Source organism: Equus asinus, chromosome 9 (assembly GCF_041296235.1).
Source record: "Equus asinus isolate D_3611 breed Donkey chromosome 9, EquAss-T2T_v2, whole genome shotgun sequence".
Taxonomy (NCBI): Eukaryota; Metazoa; Chordata; class Mammalia; order Perissodactyla; family Equidae; genus Equus; species Equus asinus.
In genome coordinates, this window is record NC_091798.1 from 30,421,638 (window position 1) to 30,444,155 (window position 22,518).

At 40.3% G+C, this 22,518-nt stretch overlaps 1 protein-coding gene across 2 annotated transcripts in view; it reads right to left on the reverse strand.

Moving 5' to 3' along the window:
- The window catches only part of SLC26A2 (solute carrier family 26 member 2), a 31,115-nt gene that overhangs the window by 2,823 nt on the left and 5,774 nt on the right, over positions 1-22,518 (reverse strand). The window contains exons 2-4 of one of the 2 annotated variants that reach the window (XM_070517200.1): positions 16,885-17,058; positions 14,171-14,900; positions 599-690 (exon numbers count right to left, since the gene is read on the reverse strand). In XM_070517200.1, the coding sequence (XP_070373301.1) occupies positions 599-690; positions 14,171-14,875 (797 nt within the window). In that variant the 5' untranslated portion in view covers positions 14,876-14,900; positions 16,885-17,058. Of the gene's footprint in view, positions 1-598; positions 691-8,950; positions 12,683-14,170; positions 14,901-16,884; positions 17,059-22,518 lie in introns of those variants that run through there. The other variant, XM_014852617.3, reaches the window with a different exon arrangement.

Sequence of the window (22,518 nt, forward strand, 5' to 3'; positions counted from 1 at the left end):
CAGTAACTTTTATTACAATATATTGACATAATTGTTCTATTTTATTACTGTTGTTAATGTCTTACTGTGCCTAATTTATAAATTAAACTTTATCATAGGTATGTATGTATAGGAAAAAACATAGTATATATAGGGTTTGATTCTATTGGGAGTTTCAGGCATCTACTGGGGGTCATGGAACATATCCTCCTTGGATAAGAGGGGACTACTGTAGTTCCCCCACCTTCAAGTTAATTTTGTGGCTGTGTCACAAACCCATAGCAATTCAGTTATTTTTCTTTCTGTAGTTACTTAACTGAAACAGATGTATAAAGCAGATTAATCATAGAAAGTACTGCTTCCACACAACAAAACGACAATCACAAAAACCACAGATGTTTAAACAGGTGTTTTTTTAAAGCTCATTTTGGATGTTTTTCCTTTTAACAAACTAGTATAATTTGAATTAAAAGTACTATACCTATTTTAAATTCTTAACACTTAGGAGAGGAAAACAATGTCTCCTGGCTAAGTCCTGCAGTTCTGTCTCATTGCCAGCACCTAACTGCTCTCATCTTGTGCCAGGGTTACTGACACAATTTCTAATTTTTTCCCTCACCTTTCTCCTGAAGTCCATTTTGCACATAACGTTAGATCTATTGTCATCATGTCATTTCTCCTGCCCAAGTGTCTGTGGAAGGTCCCAAATGCCTAAAAAAAATTAAAAGAATAGATTATTCAGCTGAGTTTTAGCACCCCCTAAGAGTTGACTACAATCTGCATTTCCGGGTTGGTTGCTCAGTGTGTGTGCTGTCCCCTCCACCACCATTGTCTTCCACTCCGTACCCATGTCTGCTAGTGTGCCTTTGCCTGAATGTCTCTCCCTGCTCTCTACCAAGCTAGGCCCTACACATTCTTCAAGAACTAACTGGAGTCCTCTTTCTTCCAGCCTTTCTTGAAGACTCCAGTACCTATTCCACCCCTCTTTCCCGCAACTCCTCAGCACTTCTTGTCTCTTCTACTCAGTTAAGCACTTAAATGTTTAGCAATGTTCTGTGGCTCTTTAACTAGACTGTAAGCTCCATGAGAGCAAGGACCAGTCAGCCATTGTAACCTGACTGGTGCCTAGCACTGTGCTGGGCACATCGTAGGCACTTCAATAAACATTTGTGTCTAAATTGATACACACATGTAATGTGTCAAAGCTACCTTATTTTTAAAGCTCTATGAAGCATTGGTTGTACTTGAAAATGACTTGGAGATAAATTGGGGGTTGTCTTCTATTTAAAAAGATTTGCAAAATTTTTCCATGAATATCATTGCCTCAAATATTATTCCAGTCCAGGTTATAATCTGTTCTTTGATAATGTTACCGAACCAGGTTTGTTTTTGCCCACCACCCAGAAAGCCAAACACCGAGATGATGAGATTGCAGCCGAGAAAGATTTTACTCACAAGGCAGCCACGTGAGGAAGCGAGAGCATGAGCCTCAAATTTGCTTCCCCGAAAATAGGGACTCAGGGATATTTATGGGGTAAGGGGGCAACGTAGTCAAACATGGAGAGAGGTGATTGGAGGTGAGGAGAGGTGAGGTAATTGATGATCTGTGCAAGTGTAGTCAGACTTCATGCCTCTTCACAGGACGCATGTTCACAAAATGGCAGTGTTAGCATGATCTGAGGGGGCAGTTTTTAGCCTCGTGACATCAAAAGGTTGCCTATCGGACATCTGCGTGGGCCCAGTTAATGAGTTGGTGGTCTCAACCGGCATGAAGTGGACAAGGAGTTCTAATTCCTGAGAAACAGCTCACATACCCATTCCCATGGTGACCCAGGCTCCAGGGAGATGTTATCTATAGGAGCCTAGTGGGAGTCAGATAGCATAGTGCCTAAGCAGCACAGTCAACAATGGTGGGTAAACAGCTAAAAGCGATAATCAGTAATTGCAAAAAGGAAAAAAACACTTTAGTTCCTAGCTACTTAATCATCAATGGCTCTCTGCTGGTTTTAATAATGAAGAATTCTAATATAGAGAGTTAAACCTGTTTCCTTCTACAGAAAGTTATTGCAGGATTCTCTAATTATACACACAAGACTTTAGTATGAAAGGCTTTGTCTAAGTGCCTTGCACATAGTCGTATTCAGTAAATATGTGTTTCAACTTTCTTTTTTAACAAAAGAAATCTCACATTCTTGACTCATTTAACACATCATATGAATTAGATCCCGGTAGATCGAAATCAAATCCAAAAGAGAGCTTTTGCAGTCCGGCTTACGTTGGCTGAAACTTCGATTCTATTGGACATTAGGGTTTTTTTGTTTGATGCTTTTTTTTTTTTTTTTAAACTAAAAGAGGTTGATATTATCCCTTCTTAGTCTACAGTCTTCACCAGGCCCCCTGTGGTTTCTCCCTGACTCTGGTCCCTCCAACCCCACTCGAGGACTTCGTTTTGCCCTGTTGACCAATCCACTCTATAGGCTAATGTTCTGGGACTAGGCACCTACCTCGTGCTGTTGTGAGGACAAAAAGGTGTACCTGGCACAGACTAAGTTTCTATGAATGCTATCTATTGTCATTACTGTCGATCCCTATTTGGAACTTTACCGGTACCATCTAGAGGCAGGGGACCTGCCTTACCAGCCCTGTCTTCCACTGACAGATCTTGGGGTTTAGTGTTCCAGAACCCCCAACTTGATCAATAGATAAAACTCAAGTTTTCTTTGCCCTGTTCCTAAGAAGGGCTCTTTCATTAAAAAGGAAGAGTCATTGATTGCCTATTATATGTCAAGCACTGTTTCACTTATCATTTAATCTTTCCATCAATCATAATACAAAAGGACAAATAGGCTCAGATAATGTAATTCCAAAGTTGCAAACCTATTAAAGAACTCTTCACGCTACCTGGGGCCAGTTATCTTTGAAGTGGACTGTGGTAGCATACCCTGGCCACCAGAGGGCAGGGGTAGACTACATAAGGCAGATAATTTAGCCAGCAGGCAACCTTAGAAGCAGCCACTTGTAATTTCTCCGACATGGTAGAGGTTGAGAGGGAAAACAAGGAAAGAAAAAAGAGAAGGTGGGACTTGTTCAAACAACTAACTTAGAAATAATTGTGCCTCGGACCACCTAATCCACCCTATTACACACCTACTCCTTCACTAGAGACTTTTTCCAACTTATTGATAACCACAGGCCATATAATTGACCCTGGACACAGACATGCTCTGCAAAGGAGCCAGCGTTAGAGAAATAACTATCCACCAAACGTATCCATGCTTGCAGCAATCATATATTGGATCTTATAAGATACCCACTGCTGGCCATGCAGGCTCTAAGGATGAAGTACATGGCCCTACCCTGAAGGAGTCTAGTTAGTAGAAGAGATAGATGAGGGGAAAAAATAATACAGAGTGGTAAATGCCATTTTAGAGACTATGCAGAGAATATTTAGGAGTACAGAGATGGAGCCCAAGGGAGCACCTGCTTGAGAAAAGAGGAATTCAATAGGAAACGTTGCCAAGAGCATGGGATGTTTAAGAAGAATTCTGAGGGAGGAGTAGGGCGTTAGGCATGTGGGGCTGGTAGGCAACTCCTGGCAGAAGGAACAGCACATATAAAGTCCTGGAGTATTAAAAAAATGGCCCATTTGGGAACACCTAAGTTCAGAGGTTATGTCTAGCAAAAGAATGTATGGCAGGACAGGATAGAGATGGAAGCAAGGGAAAGTTTTTAAGGTTTTGTTGGCTAGAGCATTAATTTTGGACTTAACCTGAAAACACTAGAGAACCACTTGTAAGTAGTAAAAGTCAATTTCTGTTTTTAGAAAATAATTGATAACTAGAGTGGAGGCTGGGTTGTAGAGAAAAAGATAAACTAGTCAGGCTGTGAAACAGTCCTGAAGAGAAATGATGAACATTGAGGGCAACAAAAAGAGTTGGATTTGAGAGACTCTTACCAGGTAGAGATTCGGTGTGGGAGTTGAAGAGGAATATTCTAGAATCTCCCAGCTTTCCGGTTTGAGTAGCTGGGTCATGCCATGATTAAGACAGATTAACAGGGGAAGAGGATTTTGGAGGTGTGTTGCATGTGAGGTGCCTCTGGGCATCTAGGCAAAGCTGTCCAATAACAGCTACTCTGGAGACTGACATAGTCAGATATGCTGGGTGGTATTCTAGAAAGGCAAGTTTGGAAATCATGTTTGGCTGCCATTAGCACATAGATGTTAAGGCAACTGAAGCCCTAGATGTGGCTGTAGTCATCTGGAGAGAGCTTATAATGAAAGGTGTTCATGATATGGGGATCCATGAACCAGCCTTTTTATAATCATGTGCGTATATACACACACACGTGGATATTTCTCCAAGAGCTATACTTTCATCAGTCTAAACTGGATCTGAAAATTAAAAACTTAAGCAGTGGTGCTAAATGAGGAGAGGAGAGGCCAAGGACATAGCATTGAAACAACAGATGGGGAAGCAGAGCCCTGTAAGATGGTTGGAGATGAGTATGTGGGCACTTCATAGGGCTCTGGACCCCGGATACTGAGGGTGTGCACAGGATGCTGAGACCGGAAGGGCCCTTAGCAGACCAACTCCTTCACTCTGTGGGGTGGGTATGAGTTCAGGGGTTAGAATACCCAGGTTACAGAAGTACTACAAAAGGAAGGCTCAAACTGTCCTTAACCCTAGACCCACCCTCCCACTTCTTCCAGAGTTGAGAGAGGGAGGAAGAGATTCAGGGAGAGGCTTCACAGCAGGTATGGGGAAGAGGGTGGTGGCCCAGATTATTCCTTACAAAGTGTTATGCTCCAGTTAGGAATTCCACTCCCAATTCTCTTAGCCAGTATAACGTGTTAGCCTCAATTTATTGATGAGAAAAATGAGGCTCAAAATTCACTGACCAAAATTCAGAGTTAGGACAGTAGTAAAACATGAGCCAGATTTGGGTTTTCTCATTCCATCCCAGGATGGAATAGGCCTCGTGCAACATGAGAACTGGAAGGGTCCTCAGGTAGTCTAGTCCTCCTCCCCTCTTCACTGATGGAAAAACTGAGTCCCCAAAGGGTTAACTGACTCACTCAGGACCACAGAGCAAAAAGCAAAGAATTGGGTTTCTTTATGCTTTATGGCTTTCTATAAGGACATATCCTTTTGCTATGGTTGGGAAAATTAATGACTGAATCCCTCTCCACATGTAAAGAGACAGTATTTTAAGCTCCCTGGTGACCTAAATGTGTTTCTTAGTTAGAACCCCCCTTGCACTTAAATAATTTGACACAGAGTAATATTTTATTAGCATAACAATTTATTAGCACACAAATGACACCTCTAGATCTCAGCACATATAGGATCTTATATAATAAACATCATGAACATATCCTTCCAGAAGAAAAGGATCTGCTATTAACCAATTCCCCATCTCCTGCAACAGGCTGCAGTCCATCAATAGCTCATCCCACAGAGTTAGGTTAAGCATGATTTATGTGGACTAGCATCAAGGCACTTGCCTTAATTAAAAAAGATATATGTGGTATAAAACATGTTCCTCAAAGTCATTAGCCTCGAATAATTGAAAAAAAGGTAAACTACTTTTTTAGTAAATAGACACGACAGAATTGGAGTTCATTCACCTGTCACCCTGATCTTATCTTGGTTTTTTTGTGTGTGAGGAGGATTGTTGCTGAGCTAACATCTGTGCCAATCTTCCTCTATTTTATGTGGGATGCTGCCACAGCATGGCCTGATGAGTGGTGTGCAGGTCTGCACTCAGGATCCGAACCAGCAAACACCTGGCTGCTGAAGCAGAGTGCATGAACTTAACCACTACACCACTGGGCCAGCTCCTATCTTGATTTGCATATAAAATTGCAAAGGAGACAAAAAAATGTAGTGTTTTATATAGACTGTTCACACTAACTGTTGAGAAATCATGGCAGCACCAGAACTCAAACAGTAATTTCCCAACTGATTTGAATTGAAAAGGCAAGAGCTGTTTGATTCCAAGTATCTTATTTTAGGGATGGGGGATGGGGTGGGGAAGAAAGCTTCCCTAAAATAAATTTATTAAAGCTGCAATTAAAAATCCTTTTTGGCTAAGGCTGCTTGTCTGCCTGCCAACTAAAAAAGCTTCAGTTAGAAATTGTGTCATTGGTATTTTGTATTAAGATCCTAATTATTTGGCCTTTTTCAGAGCCATAATTTAAGTCCAAGAAAGGTTATACAAGGTTCCAGCACAGACTCACAAACGTGGACTCTCCAGTAAAGGCATTGAGTGTCCCTCATTATTCCAATTTTCACAATGCAATGTATCTCCTTCCTATTTTGCATCACTGAGAAAAATAAAATACACACCAAGAAAAAATCCACTATTTAGTATAATGCTACTGTATTTAACATGTTTACCTTAAAATTTCAGGTGCAAAATACTTTTTTAAAAAAATAGTCCTTGTCAGGATAAAAATTACCTTATAAAAATAAATCTCCCCCATTCCCACATCTAAATCCTCCAGTCCTAAAGTTACTTTTTTTAAAAACTAAAATGTACTTTTAACTTACAGTATTTCAATAGTATTTTACTTTAATAATACACTATGATAACAAACCAGCTGGTGTATTTATTGGTCTGTTCCATTATAATTGTCATTCCTTTTTTCTTTTTTAAAGACTGGCACCTGAGCTAACATCTGTTGCCAATCTTCTTTTTTTCCTTCTTCTTCTTCTCCCCAAAGTCCCCCAGTACATAGTTGCATATTCTAGTTGCAGGTCCTTCTGGTTGTGCTATGTGGGACGCCACCTCAGCATGACCTGATGAGCAGTGCCATGTCCACGCCCAGGATCCGAACCGGGGAAACCCTGGGTCGCTGAAGCGGAGCGCGTGAACTTAACCACTCGGCCACGGGGCCAGCCCTGTCCTTCTTGTTATTAGCACTCAAATTAACAATTTCATTCATGATTATCTAAAATCTTTATACCAAAAAAAGAAAGCCAAATTAGTTCAAAGCCTAAAGTCTTTCTAGATCCAATTTCTTCCTCTTTGCAATTTTTTTAAGCCCAGTTTCAAATAAGGCATCACTAGAACAGATAAATAAAAACTTTAAAGGAAAAAAGAAGAGAAACATTAAAGAACAGAAAAATTAAGCAAAGTCAAAATCTTGTCGACTGGCTTTTTACCATGTCACCATGGAATCAATCCCTGAATAGACCAGGGGCACTGATGCCTCCCTGTTTGCCTCAGTTGTCTGCCTTCTGCTCAGACCTCAGTCCAGACTCAGCCGAGCCCCTCCATAAAGCACCTCCAGGTGCCCCCATGTGTTACCTAGGAGAGTTACCATACAGCCCATACTCCCAGCACCTGGCCCAGAGCCCTAGACTCCTGAATGGGTCCTCAGGAAGTATTTGAGGTATTGTCTACATTGATGCAAAAATAACCTATGGCTCATCTATAGCAATATATAGAGGAAAACAATACACTAAGAACATTAATAAGGATCAGAGCTTGAATTTATCATTATAACTTCTAGACTCAATTTAAGTTCCCAAGAAATTCACTGCAGCCTTTTTCTCACTTTTATAACAGGATCAGGGCTAACACCCAGAAAATGTGTTCTTAAATGACAAATTACTCAGAGAATGGCCCTGTAGAAAATTACTGTTCTTGTTAAAATGTAGTCATTAGCATTAGAATACTCTAATAAACTCATCTAACACCCCATACATATTTAAAGATCACCATTTACCACAGTGTAAATTTATCGAAAAATTTTGGCTTCAATGTCTACTATTGTTTAAAAACTACGTCAGACTATCCAGATCTTGTTTTCCTTTGATCCAACTTTAAAAAAAGGAACTGTCAACTAGACATCTGTCAATTTCACCCCATCAGAGGCACAGCTAGCACCACAGTCAATCTACTGCTCCAGAGTAGGTCGACCGGGGCTTTTGCCCCAACCCTGGCTACCAGTGCTCTTCAGCTCTTTCAGCTTTGCTGAACCTGTGCCCCTCCCCTTCTAGAAACAGAACCCAGTTCTGACCTCACTCTCAAACTAAGGCATAGCTCCTAATCCTGATCACTGTACTGCTGTGTGGGGCTCACCAGGGACTGGATCCCATCAACTGAGTCCCTCTTTTCTCCTGCATTTGGTCAGAAATAGTCCTTTCCATGGTCTATTCCTGTCACCCCTCTCTTGAATGTCATCCTTAGTCTCTCTGTGCACTGGTACTCCACCCCTCTGGTTGTAACAAATTTAAAAATAAACAAGGTGTAAGACTTTTAACCATCAAGAGTGTACACACTACATTTCAATTAAATGACCATTTTATGATACTCAGTTTTGTACATTTGTCAATAAGCAATGAGAAAATGCTTCATTTAGACTCTAAAGTTTAGAGTAAGCAAGATATTTTTCTATCAATAAAGTGTGAAAAATATCACCTGATGAACTAAAGTCCAAGTCCTTTAGCAAGAAAGCCAAAGAAAACATTAGTTTTACTGGTGAATTAGGCTTTGCTTTCAGGTTTGACTCCTTTAAAAACCAGTAATCATAAAATTTTAACACTGTGTAAGTTTAGGCAGACTTCAACCCAAGCAGAGAAAGTGAGAAACAAATTCTAGAGAAATCTTAAATGTTTTTACAGATAGCTACCAAAAGCAGAATCTCCTTTCCTTTTTTGGGTGAGAGAGGAACAAACCAGAACACAATTCAAGAATTTGCTAATTGCATAACGCTCCAGAATTGTTTATATCTATGTATGGATAGAAATGTCAGGAAGAGATCAAATCCTGTTACTCCATTCTTCGAAGAGGCTTCCCAAAATCTTTGGACTGACATTTGTTTGCTGTGCTAGTGTCTGTTGAATTATAGAGTCGTCTTGAACACGCACTCATTACTCTGTTACATGGCATTAGACATCCCTAATGGTCTGGATTCAAACCTGGCTTGGGGGAGGGACAAGAGGGATTAAAAACAAATGACTGACAAGACACTGTGATTTTACTATTAGTGTTCACAAGACTGGATAGAAAGGGCAAATACTGGCTACAAACAAACAAAACACAAACAGCAGTTAACATTTCTGAAATTCTAGACTTAAGTTCTAAAAGGATGTCAGAATTCAGCACACTATTACATTTAATCATGATGTCAATCACCTCAAAGGTAGAAATCCAGCTTTTCTACCAAGGAACTGCTTCATTTTAATAACAGAAAGGCATTTTTGATGTAAACAGATGGGCAGAGCTCTACCAATAGAAAAGCAACATTTGCAGTTTATGGATCCAGCAGAAAAGCTAAATATGTTCAAAAGTGTCCCATTCCAACAGATGTGCTACCCATAGGGTTTGCTTCTCATAAATATTTAAATTGTTTAGAATGCTGGACCAGGTTGAAAAATGATTTTGCATTTTTGCAATTATTTTGTTTTAAATGGTGTGGCTGTCTCAGCCTCATATAAATTAGTCTCTTGGTCCTAACTTTGGAAAACCTGTTTTTTTTCTCACTTATCAGATACAGAACTATAAGCTTTCAATGTCGGACACTCTTGCTTTTCAAAAGGAAATATTCTGTAGCCACAACTTGTGGCCAGCTATCACAAATAATACACCCACAGAACTTGGGTTGTACAAAGGTGATGCTTCTAAATCCTCTTGCATAATAGTTTTAGGTGGCCCAAAGAGTTAAAAGCTGTTGCTGTCATCGACATTTACTGTACATCAATAGAGTGCATGGCAGTAAGCATTAGCTTTGTTTTCACTAAAACATCTACAAATTAATTATTGATGTTCTTTTGGAAGCACTCTATTACTTTTATTGGTTACAGTAAACGTTTCTTGCAAAGTAAAGATGAACAGTAGTTTCTATTGAGAAAGACTTAATCCCCAGCCCATCCTTGCTAAAAAGCGTGGTAAGGAAAGAAGATTCACTGCTAAGGAAACAAATTCTTTTTTAATTTTTTTTTGAAGAAGATTAGCCCTGAGCTAACATCTGCCGCAATCCCCCTCTTTTTGCTGAGGAAGACTGGCCCCGACCTAACATCCATGCCCACCTTTCTCTACTTTATATGTGGGATCCCTGCCACAGCATGGCTTGACAAGCAGTGCGTAAGTCTGCACCTGGGATCTGAACCTGTGAACCCCGGGCTGCTGAAGCAGAACGTGCGAATTTAACCGCTGCATCACTAGGCTGGCCCCAGGAAACAAATTCTTAAGGGAACCTGTCAATCTTTTTTTTTTGGAATTCATCCTCAAGTTTGCCAAAACCTCATTTAAAATGCTATATAGAATTGCTGAGTCAGCATTATGACTTTTATCGGGCAAGCTTGTTACTGGTCATCAGCCATAGCAGTTTAGGACAGATTCCATGGGAAACACACAACATAACTGAAGGCTAACACAGAGCTTAATGGTAGAGAAATACTCAGAATCAGGGACAGACAGAGATCACAGAAAAGACAGTAAGGATTCCTGTTATTCTTGCTGACTATGAAGAGTTTCTTGGTTACCTACTTACCCTAAACAAAAAGGCACGACTAAAAACATGACTACAAAGAGCGTTCTGCATAATGTGATGCTGGCTGGTAGGATTTCACAAACCAGCCCAGCCATCAGGTTCCTGATAAGACTGTGCCCATGGTTCCCAGCCTTAAGGCGAGGAATGGTGCTTTCCTATTAAAAGCCGTCTGGAGAGCAAAGACTGGAAATAGAGAAGCACAAGTACGAACAAACTCGTCTAGTTATTACCTTGTGCTCCAGAAGCCTTTTGATCTGCTGGTGCGTGAGCAGGCACAACATTCACTCCCTGCCTCCTTTCCACTACCTCTCCTAAGAGCCATGTCAAGGAGGCTCTGGCACCTCACGTAAATGCTAGCTACATCCCTGTACCTCCTGGAGAAGGAAGAGTCCAAATGTATCTCCTAAAACAGGATGGTAATTATGTTTACAGTTCAATTCGGTAGAATATTTACTTAATTCCAAGAATACCTCATATCTGCAAGAAGGCTTGAAACCACAGTATTTTCCTTTTTTTATTCTGCCTATCTATAAGTTCTGCTGCATTTGTGTATCTGCAAAGGAGATCAGCTTCAAAGGAAGAATGCTGTCTAGCCAATAGGTTAAGATTTCAAGTTTGCAACATTTTCCAGCTCCATGGCTAGACAATATTCTTTCTTCCATCTACTTTCTCAACAAATCTGAGTCTAAAGACTCAGAGACCGTTGGGAATACATATTCCTTTCTGATTCTGAGATTCTTCTGCAAAAGCCATCGCTTCATATACACTATAAAAGAGAAGGTTTTCTTCTTCATCTTTGCAATACTCTCCCCGAGCCAGGGAATCCCTCACAGAGGGATTGCATTGAGCCAGCAGAACCTGGATGCCAATGGCCTCATAATCTCTGCGAACTTCCTTCAGTGTATGGATCCCTGCTGTATCTAAAAATTGTATTGCACTACAGTCAATCACTATGGTACGGAGCTCCAATGGATCGTGGGAAAGTTGCACTGAAATTTCATTCTGGATTCCACTGAGAGTCACTGGTTGCTTTTTGATCTTTCTCTTTGCTGCCTTCTTCTGAGCTGCCTTTACTAAGACTGGGTTGAGAGTTTTTTTATATAAAGCAGATTTAAAACATTCTTTGTTTATGTAGTAGAGAGGGGCTACAAAGCGGAAAATCTTGATGCCCGGCCTAGCCTGAAGGTTCTTATAAGCAGACATGGATTCAAAGATTTCAGTCTCTTCCACTAAGCCAAGCAATGAAACCTTTGGCTTCTGAGTGCGGAGGATGACACAAAACATAGAAAAACAAACCCCTATAAGCAGGCCTAATTCAGTACTTATTAGTGCAGAGGACAGCATAGTAACAAACCAGATAACTGTATCCATTCTGCTAACCCTCCACATCTTGGGCAGATCCCTAAATTTACATAGGGCTCCCCGGAGATTTACAATAGTGATCACACCAAGGACACTTTTCTGAAGGGAATAGAATAAAGGAGCTATTACCAGGAGGACCAACAGAAGAACCAGAGCTGTCATCACACCAGAAAGCTGAGTTTGGCAGCCTGTTGATTCTTTAACCAACGTCTTTGCAAGAGCTGCGCTAGTAGTAAAGCAGTGAAAGAAGGAAGGGATGATATTGCAAAAGCCAATGGCATACATTTCCTGATTAGCTTTGACTGTGTAGCCATGTTTCTTGGCAAACATCTCAGAAAGTGATACAGTGATAGCAAAACCAATGATAGAAATAGCTATTGCATCTACAGCCACACTGGGAATTAAGTTCCAGTCCGGTGCTTTGGGTGGCATAAACCCAGTAGGAATATGTCCAGCAATACTGGTATTGTATTTCTCATGTAGTTTTCCAAAATGAGAGGCTAATGTGGCTGCCACAACGACAACGAGTTCTGTAGGAATCGGTGCCTTAAGCTTGGACTTGAAGTGCTCATTGAGTTCTTTGGTTGGCAAAAGAACCAAAAGGCACAAAAGGCTGGTGATGAGATCACAGACATTGGTCTTGTGGATGTTTCTGAAGATATGTATCCAAGTAGTGATGAGTGAGCCCACGCCACTACTCCGAGGCAGGCTGAGCCCAAGGAGATACTTGGCCTGAGATGTAAGAATAGTGAAGGAGGCACCAGTAACAAATCCACTCAGCAAGGCATCTGAGAGGTAGACAGAAACAAAGCCCACTTGAAAGAAGCCCATCGCTACCTGGAAGGAAGGATATACAAATGTTAAACACTGATGGAAAAGAGCTTCGAATCTTGTATTACCCAGGCGTTTCTTTGCATAGAGACACACCATTAGAGCATCACAGAATGTCAGCTAGAAAAAAATGCAATCACGTCTCAATCCTCTAATTTTACATAGAGAGAGCTCATTTCTACTCAGAGGGCTAAGCAACTTGCCCAAGGTCACACTTATTCATTAGCCAGATGAGACAAGAATTTAGGATTCCTACCTTCTTGTACAATGGTTCTTAAACTTGAATAAGGTTCAGACCTCTTCCAAAAAGAAAAAATTCTCAAGGATCCATAAAAAACCATAAAAACTCAAATTGGAAAAATTCTTCTAATTAAAAAACCATGTATTTTCTTTAAATTACAAATCATTACCATAAAAGTAAAGTTTTAACTGGTAAAACCAAAAATTAGACTCACATAAAGATAGAATCACACTCTTGAAATTATTATGGAACTCTCTTTAATCTAACCTCACATTGAGAAACTATTCTCATCCAATGTATACGTGCTTATGCCATACTGCTTCCCACAGTAATTCTGCATCCTCAAAGATAGAACGTTTTCATTTCTTTTTCCTCTTCCGAATAATTCCTCAGAATTCTACCGCGCCCTTCCTCACTCGTGGTGAGGCATACTAACAAAAAGCAAAAATGGACTCTGAGGAGCACAACTCTTCTGCACGTCACCCCCTTCTCCCTTCCCTCCTCATCCAGGCACCAAATAAAGTGAGCCACTCCTCCCCTTCCCTTAGTGGTTCCAAATGCCTGTAATAGAGAGGAGCTTTAACGTTGGCACTGACTCCTGGATGCCAAAAGGCAGGGGCGTGATGATAATGGAAGATTAACGGCTTTTATGGGAGATCCAAGAAGAATTTCATTTCTAATCCTTTCTCCTGGGTGATAATATGAAATACCCATTCTCACCGTTTCCCTCCCCAACAGTCTAAGAGAACTACTATTTTGAGTGAGAGTTACTCACTAGAACAGCAATTCTAAAGGAAGTAGGGGGGTCATCTATTGTTTGAAAAACTCCTGCACTCCTCTCCCCAATCCGCATTCTCTTATCCTCCCACCTGATTGTTAACGCTGACTCTGCCAAGAACCAACCACACAGAATCCCAAGCAAACCAGTGTTTCTCAACATAGAAAATTAAGGAGTTGTACTAGGTGGTCTGAGGTCGCCTTCTGGTCTAAATTTTTACAACGGAATAATTAAAATCTGGCTGACTGATATTTATTGGTTAAGAGGCAGCCTAGGGTTGAGAAAACAGAAGCAGCCTTATCTTACCTGTGGAGTCAAACCAGCGTTTGAATTCTGGCTCTACCCCTCACATATCCTCTGCATTCAATAAATGATAGCCTTAATTATTATGATCTCTAAGATCCCTCACAGATCTGAGATTTCATGTATAGAGATTTCTTTTGCCAGAAACCACCACTTGTTCCATTGTTCTTACCTGATAAATTCCAGCCAGAAAGGTTACAGTGCTGCCAACTTTAATTGCATAGCAACTTCTGTCACATATCCTGTCTGACGTCTGGTTTAATGACGTGCTCCCATTTGAAACCATTCCTAAAGAAGGGGCAATATGGACTGTGTCGTAGCCAGCTTTGAGTAGTTCTCGGTCAACTACCTCACCAATCATAAGGCACAGTACTCCAAAAATGCCCACAGAGATGTGACGGGAGGTACCCAATAGGAAATAAATTAAGCTGGCAAAAAAAGATGTATATAGACCATAAATAGGTTCTTGACCAGCCAAGAGAGAATAAGCAATGGATTGGGGCACCAATAAGATGCCCACAATCAAGCCAGACATCACATCTCCTAAAATGTTTTTCTTCAGATCATATTTTGGGAGCCACTGCAAAACAGGTAGGAAACCAAAAATCATATTTTTTGCTTTGGTTGGACTGCACTGGCAACTCTTCTGCAGTTTTTTTATGACAAACTGCTTGAAGTTAGTATTTGATTTCTCTTGAGGTTCCATGTGGATCCTAGGATAAGGTCTGCATGGCTCACTGGCCTCAAATTGCTTAAAGTCAGTACTTGATTTCTTTTCACGTTCCAGATGGATCCTAGATGGAGGACTGTATCGGTCATTTCCTTCAAATGAGTCCTTGGGTGAAAGGACATGTGTCTCTTTACTTTCTGAAGACATTTCTGGAGATAGATGCTTCAGCCTCCTACCCCAAAGAAAACACCAGGGTTAACTGGTTAAGTAATTCTCAGTGCTCACACATTTTAACAGTCCTACTTGTCATTCATGAGAACTAAGAGTTCAGTTTGGGGGCAGGTACCTTACATGAACTTTCCTTAGTTGAGCCTCAATTGTGAAAGGGGGAAAAAAAAGAATTAGACCATAAATACCCAAGTCAAAGCAAATAATTCACTGGGTACAGGACTTCCCAAGAGAATAAATCATCAAGGATTCTTCTCCATCTCTGCTTGGCTCCTCCTGCAGTTTTTTCTCCAGAAAAGCTATCAGGCGGGCTGTCTCCTTCTTTCTATATGCTATCAACTGTCTTCTCTCCAGGTTTTTCACTCCTAGACATACTGCAAAACAGGATCTCATCCCAAACCTTGACCCCTACCTGCAAGTCCCTGAAACAAGGAAGCTGAACCTTTTTTATGGGGGAGAGGTGTCCCTTTTTATAACCCACTAACTGTTGAAAATAAACATAAAGGAGAAAAAGAGAGTGATAGAGTAAAGAAAAATGTTTTTGGAAAAAGAAAGAAACTAGAGCAAAATACATTTGGGTCTTTGAATAGCACCCCCTTGCTTGGTAGGAAAGAGGAGAGAGAAGCTTATTAGAGATTGCTGAGGCAAACAAAAGTCAAGAGCATGGGGGGGCTGAGAGGGCCAATGTCTGACATATGCTCTGGAAAGTTTCAATCTATTCTACTTTGTTCTAGAATAGAGTCATATCTGCCCTGTGGGCAGGGCCCATGTTCACGCAAAGAAAGATTCGCTTTACTATTAAGGACTCATTCTGAACACAGGCTGAACGGAGGACTAATGTTGCCCTCTCCTTCCACTTGGAGGGTAACGAGGTGATCCTCCATCTCTGGGTCCTAAACTACAGAACTAGGGCCATGGGACCTACCACTAAGAACTGCAGGGAAACAAAGGTGGTAAAACTAAGCAAAAAGAGAGAAGGAACAACAAAAAAATAAGTCATTGTAATAAGAGTAAAAAAGAGGAGGAAAAAGAAACAGGCTCTCAAAGGAATAGAGTGTAAACTATTTACCAAATACTTCACAAATCAGTGCCTTTGTGATGTTAGCGTAGCTTAGAAGGGCCATCCACCTCTCTGCCTGTCAAGATCGTAATCATTTTTAAAGCCAAGTTAAAATGCTACCTCTTACACAAAGCACCGCCCAATCTCTCCTAGCCCCGATCAATCACTATACCCTGTGTCCCACTGCATAGTGCACCTCCATTATAGTACTAATGACATTCTTTTTTTTTTTAATTTTTTTTTTTTTGGTGGAAGATTAGCCCTGAGCTAACTGCTGCCAATCCTCCTCTTTCTGCTGAGGAAGACTGGCCTTGAGCTAACATCCATGCCCATCTTGTTCTGCTTTATATGTGGGACACTTACCACAGCATGGCTTGGCAAGCAGTGCCATGCCCACACCCAGGATCCGAACCGGCGAACCCTGGGTTGCCAAAGCCGAACATGCACATTTAACTGCTGCGCCACTGGGCCAGCCCCTAACTACATTCTTATGTTATTTACATAGGAGCCGCTCCAGCTCCTGGAAGAAAGGACATCTTGTTCCTCATGGTAATCATCAATGAATGTAAAACAGTAACTCTGAGATAGCAGGCTTACACAATCTTTGAATGAAGAAAAGAATAAATGAATAAACAAATTTATGACTGTAGCCAGACAGAGATAAAATATATTAGACAGAGGACTCAGGAAGCTTCCTGTTTTGGAACTGACAGAAAAATAGGCCCTTGTGAGATTCTATAAACCTAAGGTTATCAAGAAGCCATAACCCAGGACCCATCACCTATTCAAGATCCCAAGATATGTAAAAGTAACCCACATTAATTTTGTTTAGGATGAAGGATCATCACACTGAACAAGAGCCAAATAACAGTTACTTTGGTGGTCTTGTTAAGTAGATAATGAAGAAAAGCTTTCAATGACCACTTACCCTGAGCAAGTCGATTAGATTGGTGGACACACAGCAGATCTTTGTTCCTCACTGCAACCCGTCTGTGACTCTTCTCACTTCCTACTTTCAGGCCACACTAGTCCGAGTACATTTCTCATGTCCTTCTTTTGGAGCAGCTCTTGGTGATTTCTGGGTCAAAAGCCTTTTCCAAACCTAAGATATGTAAAAGAGGGATAATAAAAAACTAACAAAATCCAAATCTTGCCCTATATGACTACAATCTGGGAATGAAAAAGACAAAAATTAATATTTTCTATCATCAGTAAAGTTGAGTCAAAGAAACAATCAATGAAATTGAAGACAGAGCTATAGAAATTGCCTAAACTGAAACAAAGAGAAAAAAAGAATTAAAAAAACACAAAAAACAGTAACAATGTAAGAGAACATTCGAGAGCTGTGAGACATATTAAACAACCTAACATATGCAGAACTAGAATCTCAAAAGAAGAAGACAGAGAATGTGCAGAAGAAATATTTGAAGACATACTGGCCAAGAATTTTCCAAAATTAATAAGAAACACCAAACCATAGATCCAAGAATCTCAGAGAACACCAAGGACAAATATAAAAACAAAACCCCACAGGTTTCATGCTACTGAAACCAAAAGACAAAGATAAAAGGCGGAAGACAGGCAAAGAAAAAAACATACATTATATACAGGGGAACAAAGATAGGAATTATAACAGACTTTCCTATTGGAAATCATACAAGCTAGAAGACGATGGAGTGATACTTTTATCACAGAAATATAACTGTCAACCCAGAATTCTATACCCAGAGAAAATATCTTTTAAAAGATGAAAGAGAAATAAAAACTTTCTCAGATAAACAAACACTATGAGAATTTATTACAAGTAGAACAGCACTACTATATACACATATAGTAGACAGAAACTCAGGTCTACACAACAATACACAACAAATAAATAAAGTCCAGGAAATGGAATAAATGAAGATAAAATCAAATTTTTTAATTAAAAAAATCTTTAATTGCTCTAAAAGATAACTGTCAAAGCAAAACTAGGAATGCATTTTGTTTATAGCATATACAAAATAAACTATATGAAAACAATAGCACAAAGAATGGGAGGAGGAATTGAGAGTGGTAAGGTCTTACAAGATGTGAAATGACATATTATTATTTGAAAGTAGGCTCTGATTAGTTAAAGATGTATATTGTAAACCCAAGGGTAGCCACTAAATTTTTTTTTTAAGGTAAAAATAATAGGTCAATTCTGGAGATAAGAAGGAATCATAAAAAATTCTCAATTAACACAAGAGAAAGCAGAAAAATAGGAAAAAAAGAGACCAAAAACAGATGGAACAAAATGAAAACCAGCAGCAAGATGGTAAAGTTTAATCTGAACATATAAATAATCACATTAAATGTGACTGTCTAAACATATCAATTAAAAGACAGAGGATCATCAGATTGGAGAAAAAGATAAGACCCAACTATATACTGTCTATAAGAAACCCACTTTAAATATATAGATAGATTATAAAGTGAAAGGATCTGCCCAATCTAGTAACTTATTTAGCTTGTAAGTGACTCAGCCAGGTAATAAAATCCAGATTTTAGGATTCCAAGAATAGCTCTTTTTTGAGCATGGCACTATTCCTACCACCTATCTAATTAGCTTTCTCTAACTTCAGGTGCTTCTAAACACTTCAGAATTCAGCTACTCTACATATCCCAGTTTCAAATACTTGCTGCCCAAAATAACCTAGCACTGATATCTACAAATTTGTACCTAACTCTCCTTTCTCTATAGGCATGGTCTTTTTCCATCTTTAGCTCTCAAACACAGGTTATTCACTCACAGACAGTCCTAGAAGTGCAACTGATTCAGCCATTAATCTGAATCCTAAAGCTATCTATTGTCTCCTTACCTATTCTACTCACCCCTAAGATTCTCCTCAAAACTGTTTATATCTTTTCTTTTTAAAACCCAAAACAATATAAAACTACATTAAAAATTATCTTAAACTAAATTGTTTTATGACCTCCATACAAATTAAGCTCCTGAGAGCAAGCTCCATTCTGGGTCATCTTTGTGTGCCCAAAGTATCCAGGCATATGCTTTCCAAAACAGGAGCTACAATGTTTGCTAAACACATAACCCAAACAGAGAAAAGGAGGATGGAAGGCAATATTTCCTCTCAAGTGGAAATATCTACTTTGGAACATATTTTTCAAATATCCCTTTTTGCATACAAATTCTCCAACTTCCTCAAACCTATTATTGCCTTCAATTTTAGTATTCACCAATCGCATTAGTTACATTAATTATGAAAATTAAGAAATTACAGTGTTTATCCGTGAAATATGGTCTGCAACCAGACTTCCATTTTAAGAAGGTTGGACTACAAACTACACATTCAATAAAGTTCAATAAAGCAGGATTTTACTCTATTATCTAGACTAATTTCCCCCTTTATTAACATCAACAACTGAGAGTAGACTAACTCAAGAAAACACCTGAACCTTCCACATTACTGGAGGAAAAAAACAATAAAACATTTTTGAAAAATACATTTACATATGCATATATTGAAGTATAATGGCAGTATAGGCAACACAAAAGAAAAGACATTCTGTACTTTCTTTTTTAATCGAGCACATGCAGCTGTGACTATCTAGAAAGTGGTCTTAACCAGGTGACTAAACAGCGGCACTGGCACAACTTCCCGTGTGAATTACTGAGTCCAAGAGCACTGGACTAGAATAGAGGGACATCTCTTCTAGATAAGCCGATAGTGGTCAGCCAACTTCTATTTGAAAATTTGCAGTTATAAGTGAAACAATGTCTACTTTGAGCAAGCAATTACAGCATATAATTTTAACTAATAGTGCATACAAAACACTTTGGCAACTTGTGAAACTGAAATGCCCTTTCAGAGGGTGACAGTTTTCAGAGGAGAATGGTAAAGTCCGCCTCTGCAACATAATGGTTCCATATTCATGCTCTGCTCTCACTGTGTATATGCCACAACATCACTGCTAAATAAAACTGAAGCTGCCAATTACTATGACCATAGCGTCTAAGCAGGGGAGAAATCTGCAAGAGCTGGAATAGTTTAGAAAGGCTTCAAGGGGGGCCAGCCCGGTGGCGCAACAGTTAAGTGTGCACATTCTGCTTCAGTACCCTGGGGTTCACCAGTTCGGATCCTGGGTGCGGACACAGCACCTCTTGGCACACCATGCTGTGGCAGGCGTCCCACATATAAAGTGGAGGAAGATGGGCACGGACGTTGGCTCAGGGCCAGTCTTCCTCAGCAAAAAGAGGAGGACTGGCGGCAGATGTTAGCTCAGGGCTAACCTTCCTCGAAAAGAAAAAAGAAAGGCTTCAAGGGAAGAACATATCTCACCTGGGCTCTGAGGTCCAGGTCAGAGCTGAGAAGACGAGGAGGACTTGGAAAATGGATGAGGGAGAGAAGAACAAACAGCAACAGTTCTGAGGTTGCAGGAAAAGAATCAGGAATTAGAATGCTATGTTTAAAGCATGGATGCATGTGGGAGATTAGTGGGAGAGGATGCTGGAGAGGGACCTGGGGGGGATTCTGGAGGCCCCTGGACGCCAGGTTAATAAAAGTACACTTTAATCTGCAGGCAGTGCACAGACACTGAAGGCTTTTGAGAAAATCACTGTATCACTCATTTGATAAATAATTATGTATTATCTTATTATATCTTCTGGTTATTTAATTCTTCTACTAAGCAATTAATAATTTACTTTTTTGCCTTTTATGAATAAAAAATAGTTCAAGATTGTTTAGAAAAACAAACCTAAACCATAAACAGGTAAAAGCAAGGCAGAGTCCCTGTTTACACAGTCCCATCTGATCCTCCAACTCACTGTTGTCAGACAAGTCCAGGCAAGATCACAGCGCTGGAAGGCCCAGGGGAGTCAAGGATGAGCAAGGGCTTCTGTGTCCATCTCCATCCCACTCACAGGTGCCTGCAACCAGGATGGCTGGAGCCCAGGCAACTGTCCAAGGCCCTTGCTCTAGATTGAGAAGTTAACACTGAGACTGGCCCCCTGGAGGAAAAGGAAGGACCACTCCCCATGAGATGAAATTTCAGACTCATCTTTGTTCTGTAGGCTGCAGCGTTTGCTTACTCTACAAATATTCATAAGTGCCAATCAGCCTTGCAAGGCTGGACTGATTAACTTTTCCATGTGAGCTCCTACACATTGGGTATTACTCTTCATCAAATCATAAACATCTGCCTACTATAAGCTAACCACTGTGCTAGACACAATGCATCAGAACCTAGACCCCAAACCTAGGAGTCATTCTTTCTTTTCTCAATCCCCTACTCTCATATATATTCCATTAGTAAGCCCTGTCTGCTCTACCTTGAATAATATACCCATTCTCTCCCTACTGCCAAAAGTTTCTGGAATCCAATCACATCTCACTACCCTCCAGCGTCATACCTCACCTGGGCCACTCTAACACCCTACAATATCTGAAGCTGCATACCTCTCCACCCTCATTTCCTATTGGCCTTCTTGCTGTTCCTGGAACAAGCCAAGTTGATTTTCTTCTTAGGGTCTTTGCACTTGCTCAAGTTCTCTTTGCCTGGAATAATCATTCCCCAGACATTTGCAGGCCTCTTCTCATCCTTTCAGGTCTCACCTATTTCACCTCCTTAGAGAGGCCTTCCTTGATCATCCCAAATAAAATAACAGCCCCATCCCATCATCCTCTAAACCCTTACCTGGCTTTATCTCCTTCATAGCACTTGCAACTTCTGAAATTATATTACGTATTTATACATTTTTAAAAACCTATTATTTATAGTCTTTCTCATATGTACTGTACCCCCAGTACCAAGAACAATGCTTAACACATAGTAGGAGATCAGGAAATTCTGGCTAAAAGGAGTAAGAAACACAGTTTCTACCCACAATCAGTGGGTATATACCGAGTTCTAAATAGATAAACTATAACACTCTAAGTGCCAGGGCCGGCCCCATGGCTAAGCGGTTAAGTTCACATGCTCCGCTTCAGTGGCCCAGGGTTTTGCCAATTCGGATCCTGGGCGCAGACCCAGCATCACTCATCAGGCCATGCTGAGGCAGAGTCCCACATAACACAACTAGAAGGACCTACAATTACAATATACAACTATGTACAGGGGGGCTTTGGAGAGAAGAAGAAAAAAACGATTGTGGCAACAGATGTTAGCTCTGGTGCTAATCTTTAAAAAAAAAAAAAAAAAACCACTCTAAGTGCCATAACAGATGTTTGAAGTATTCTGCAAGTGAAGAAGAGCTGCAGGCCAATATGAAGAAGATGAAAAGTAAAGAAAGGAAATGAAACTCAGGCAAGTGACATGTCCCAATATAATCCAAGACCTAAAAGGCCAGAGGCCTGGAGTGAAGTTGCAGGAGATAAAACTGCAGTGAAAGGTCAGTTCCTTATGTAATCCCAAGAAGCCTGGACTTATCCCGTAAGCTTTCTGACAAAGGCATACTCCAAGGCAGGGCAAAGATGGACGAGGTCTGACATTTCAATGATACCACTAGATAAGAGAGGATGCTTAAAGGAGATGGACAAACCTAAGATGAATTCTGAGGTAGACGACACAAAAGGACAGT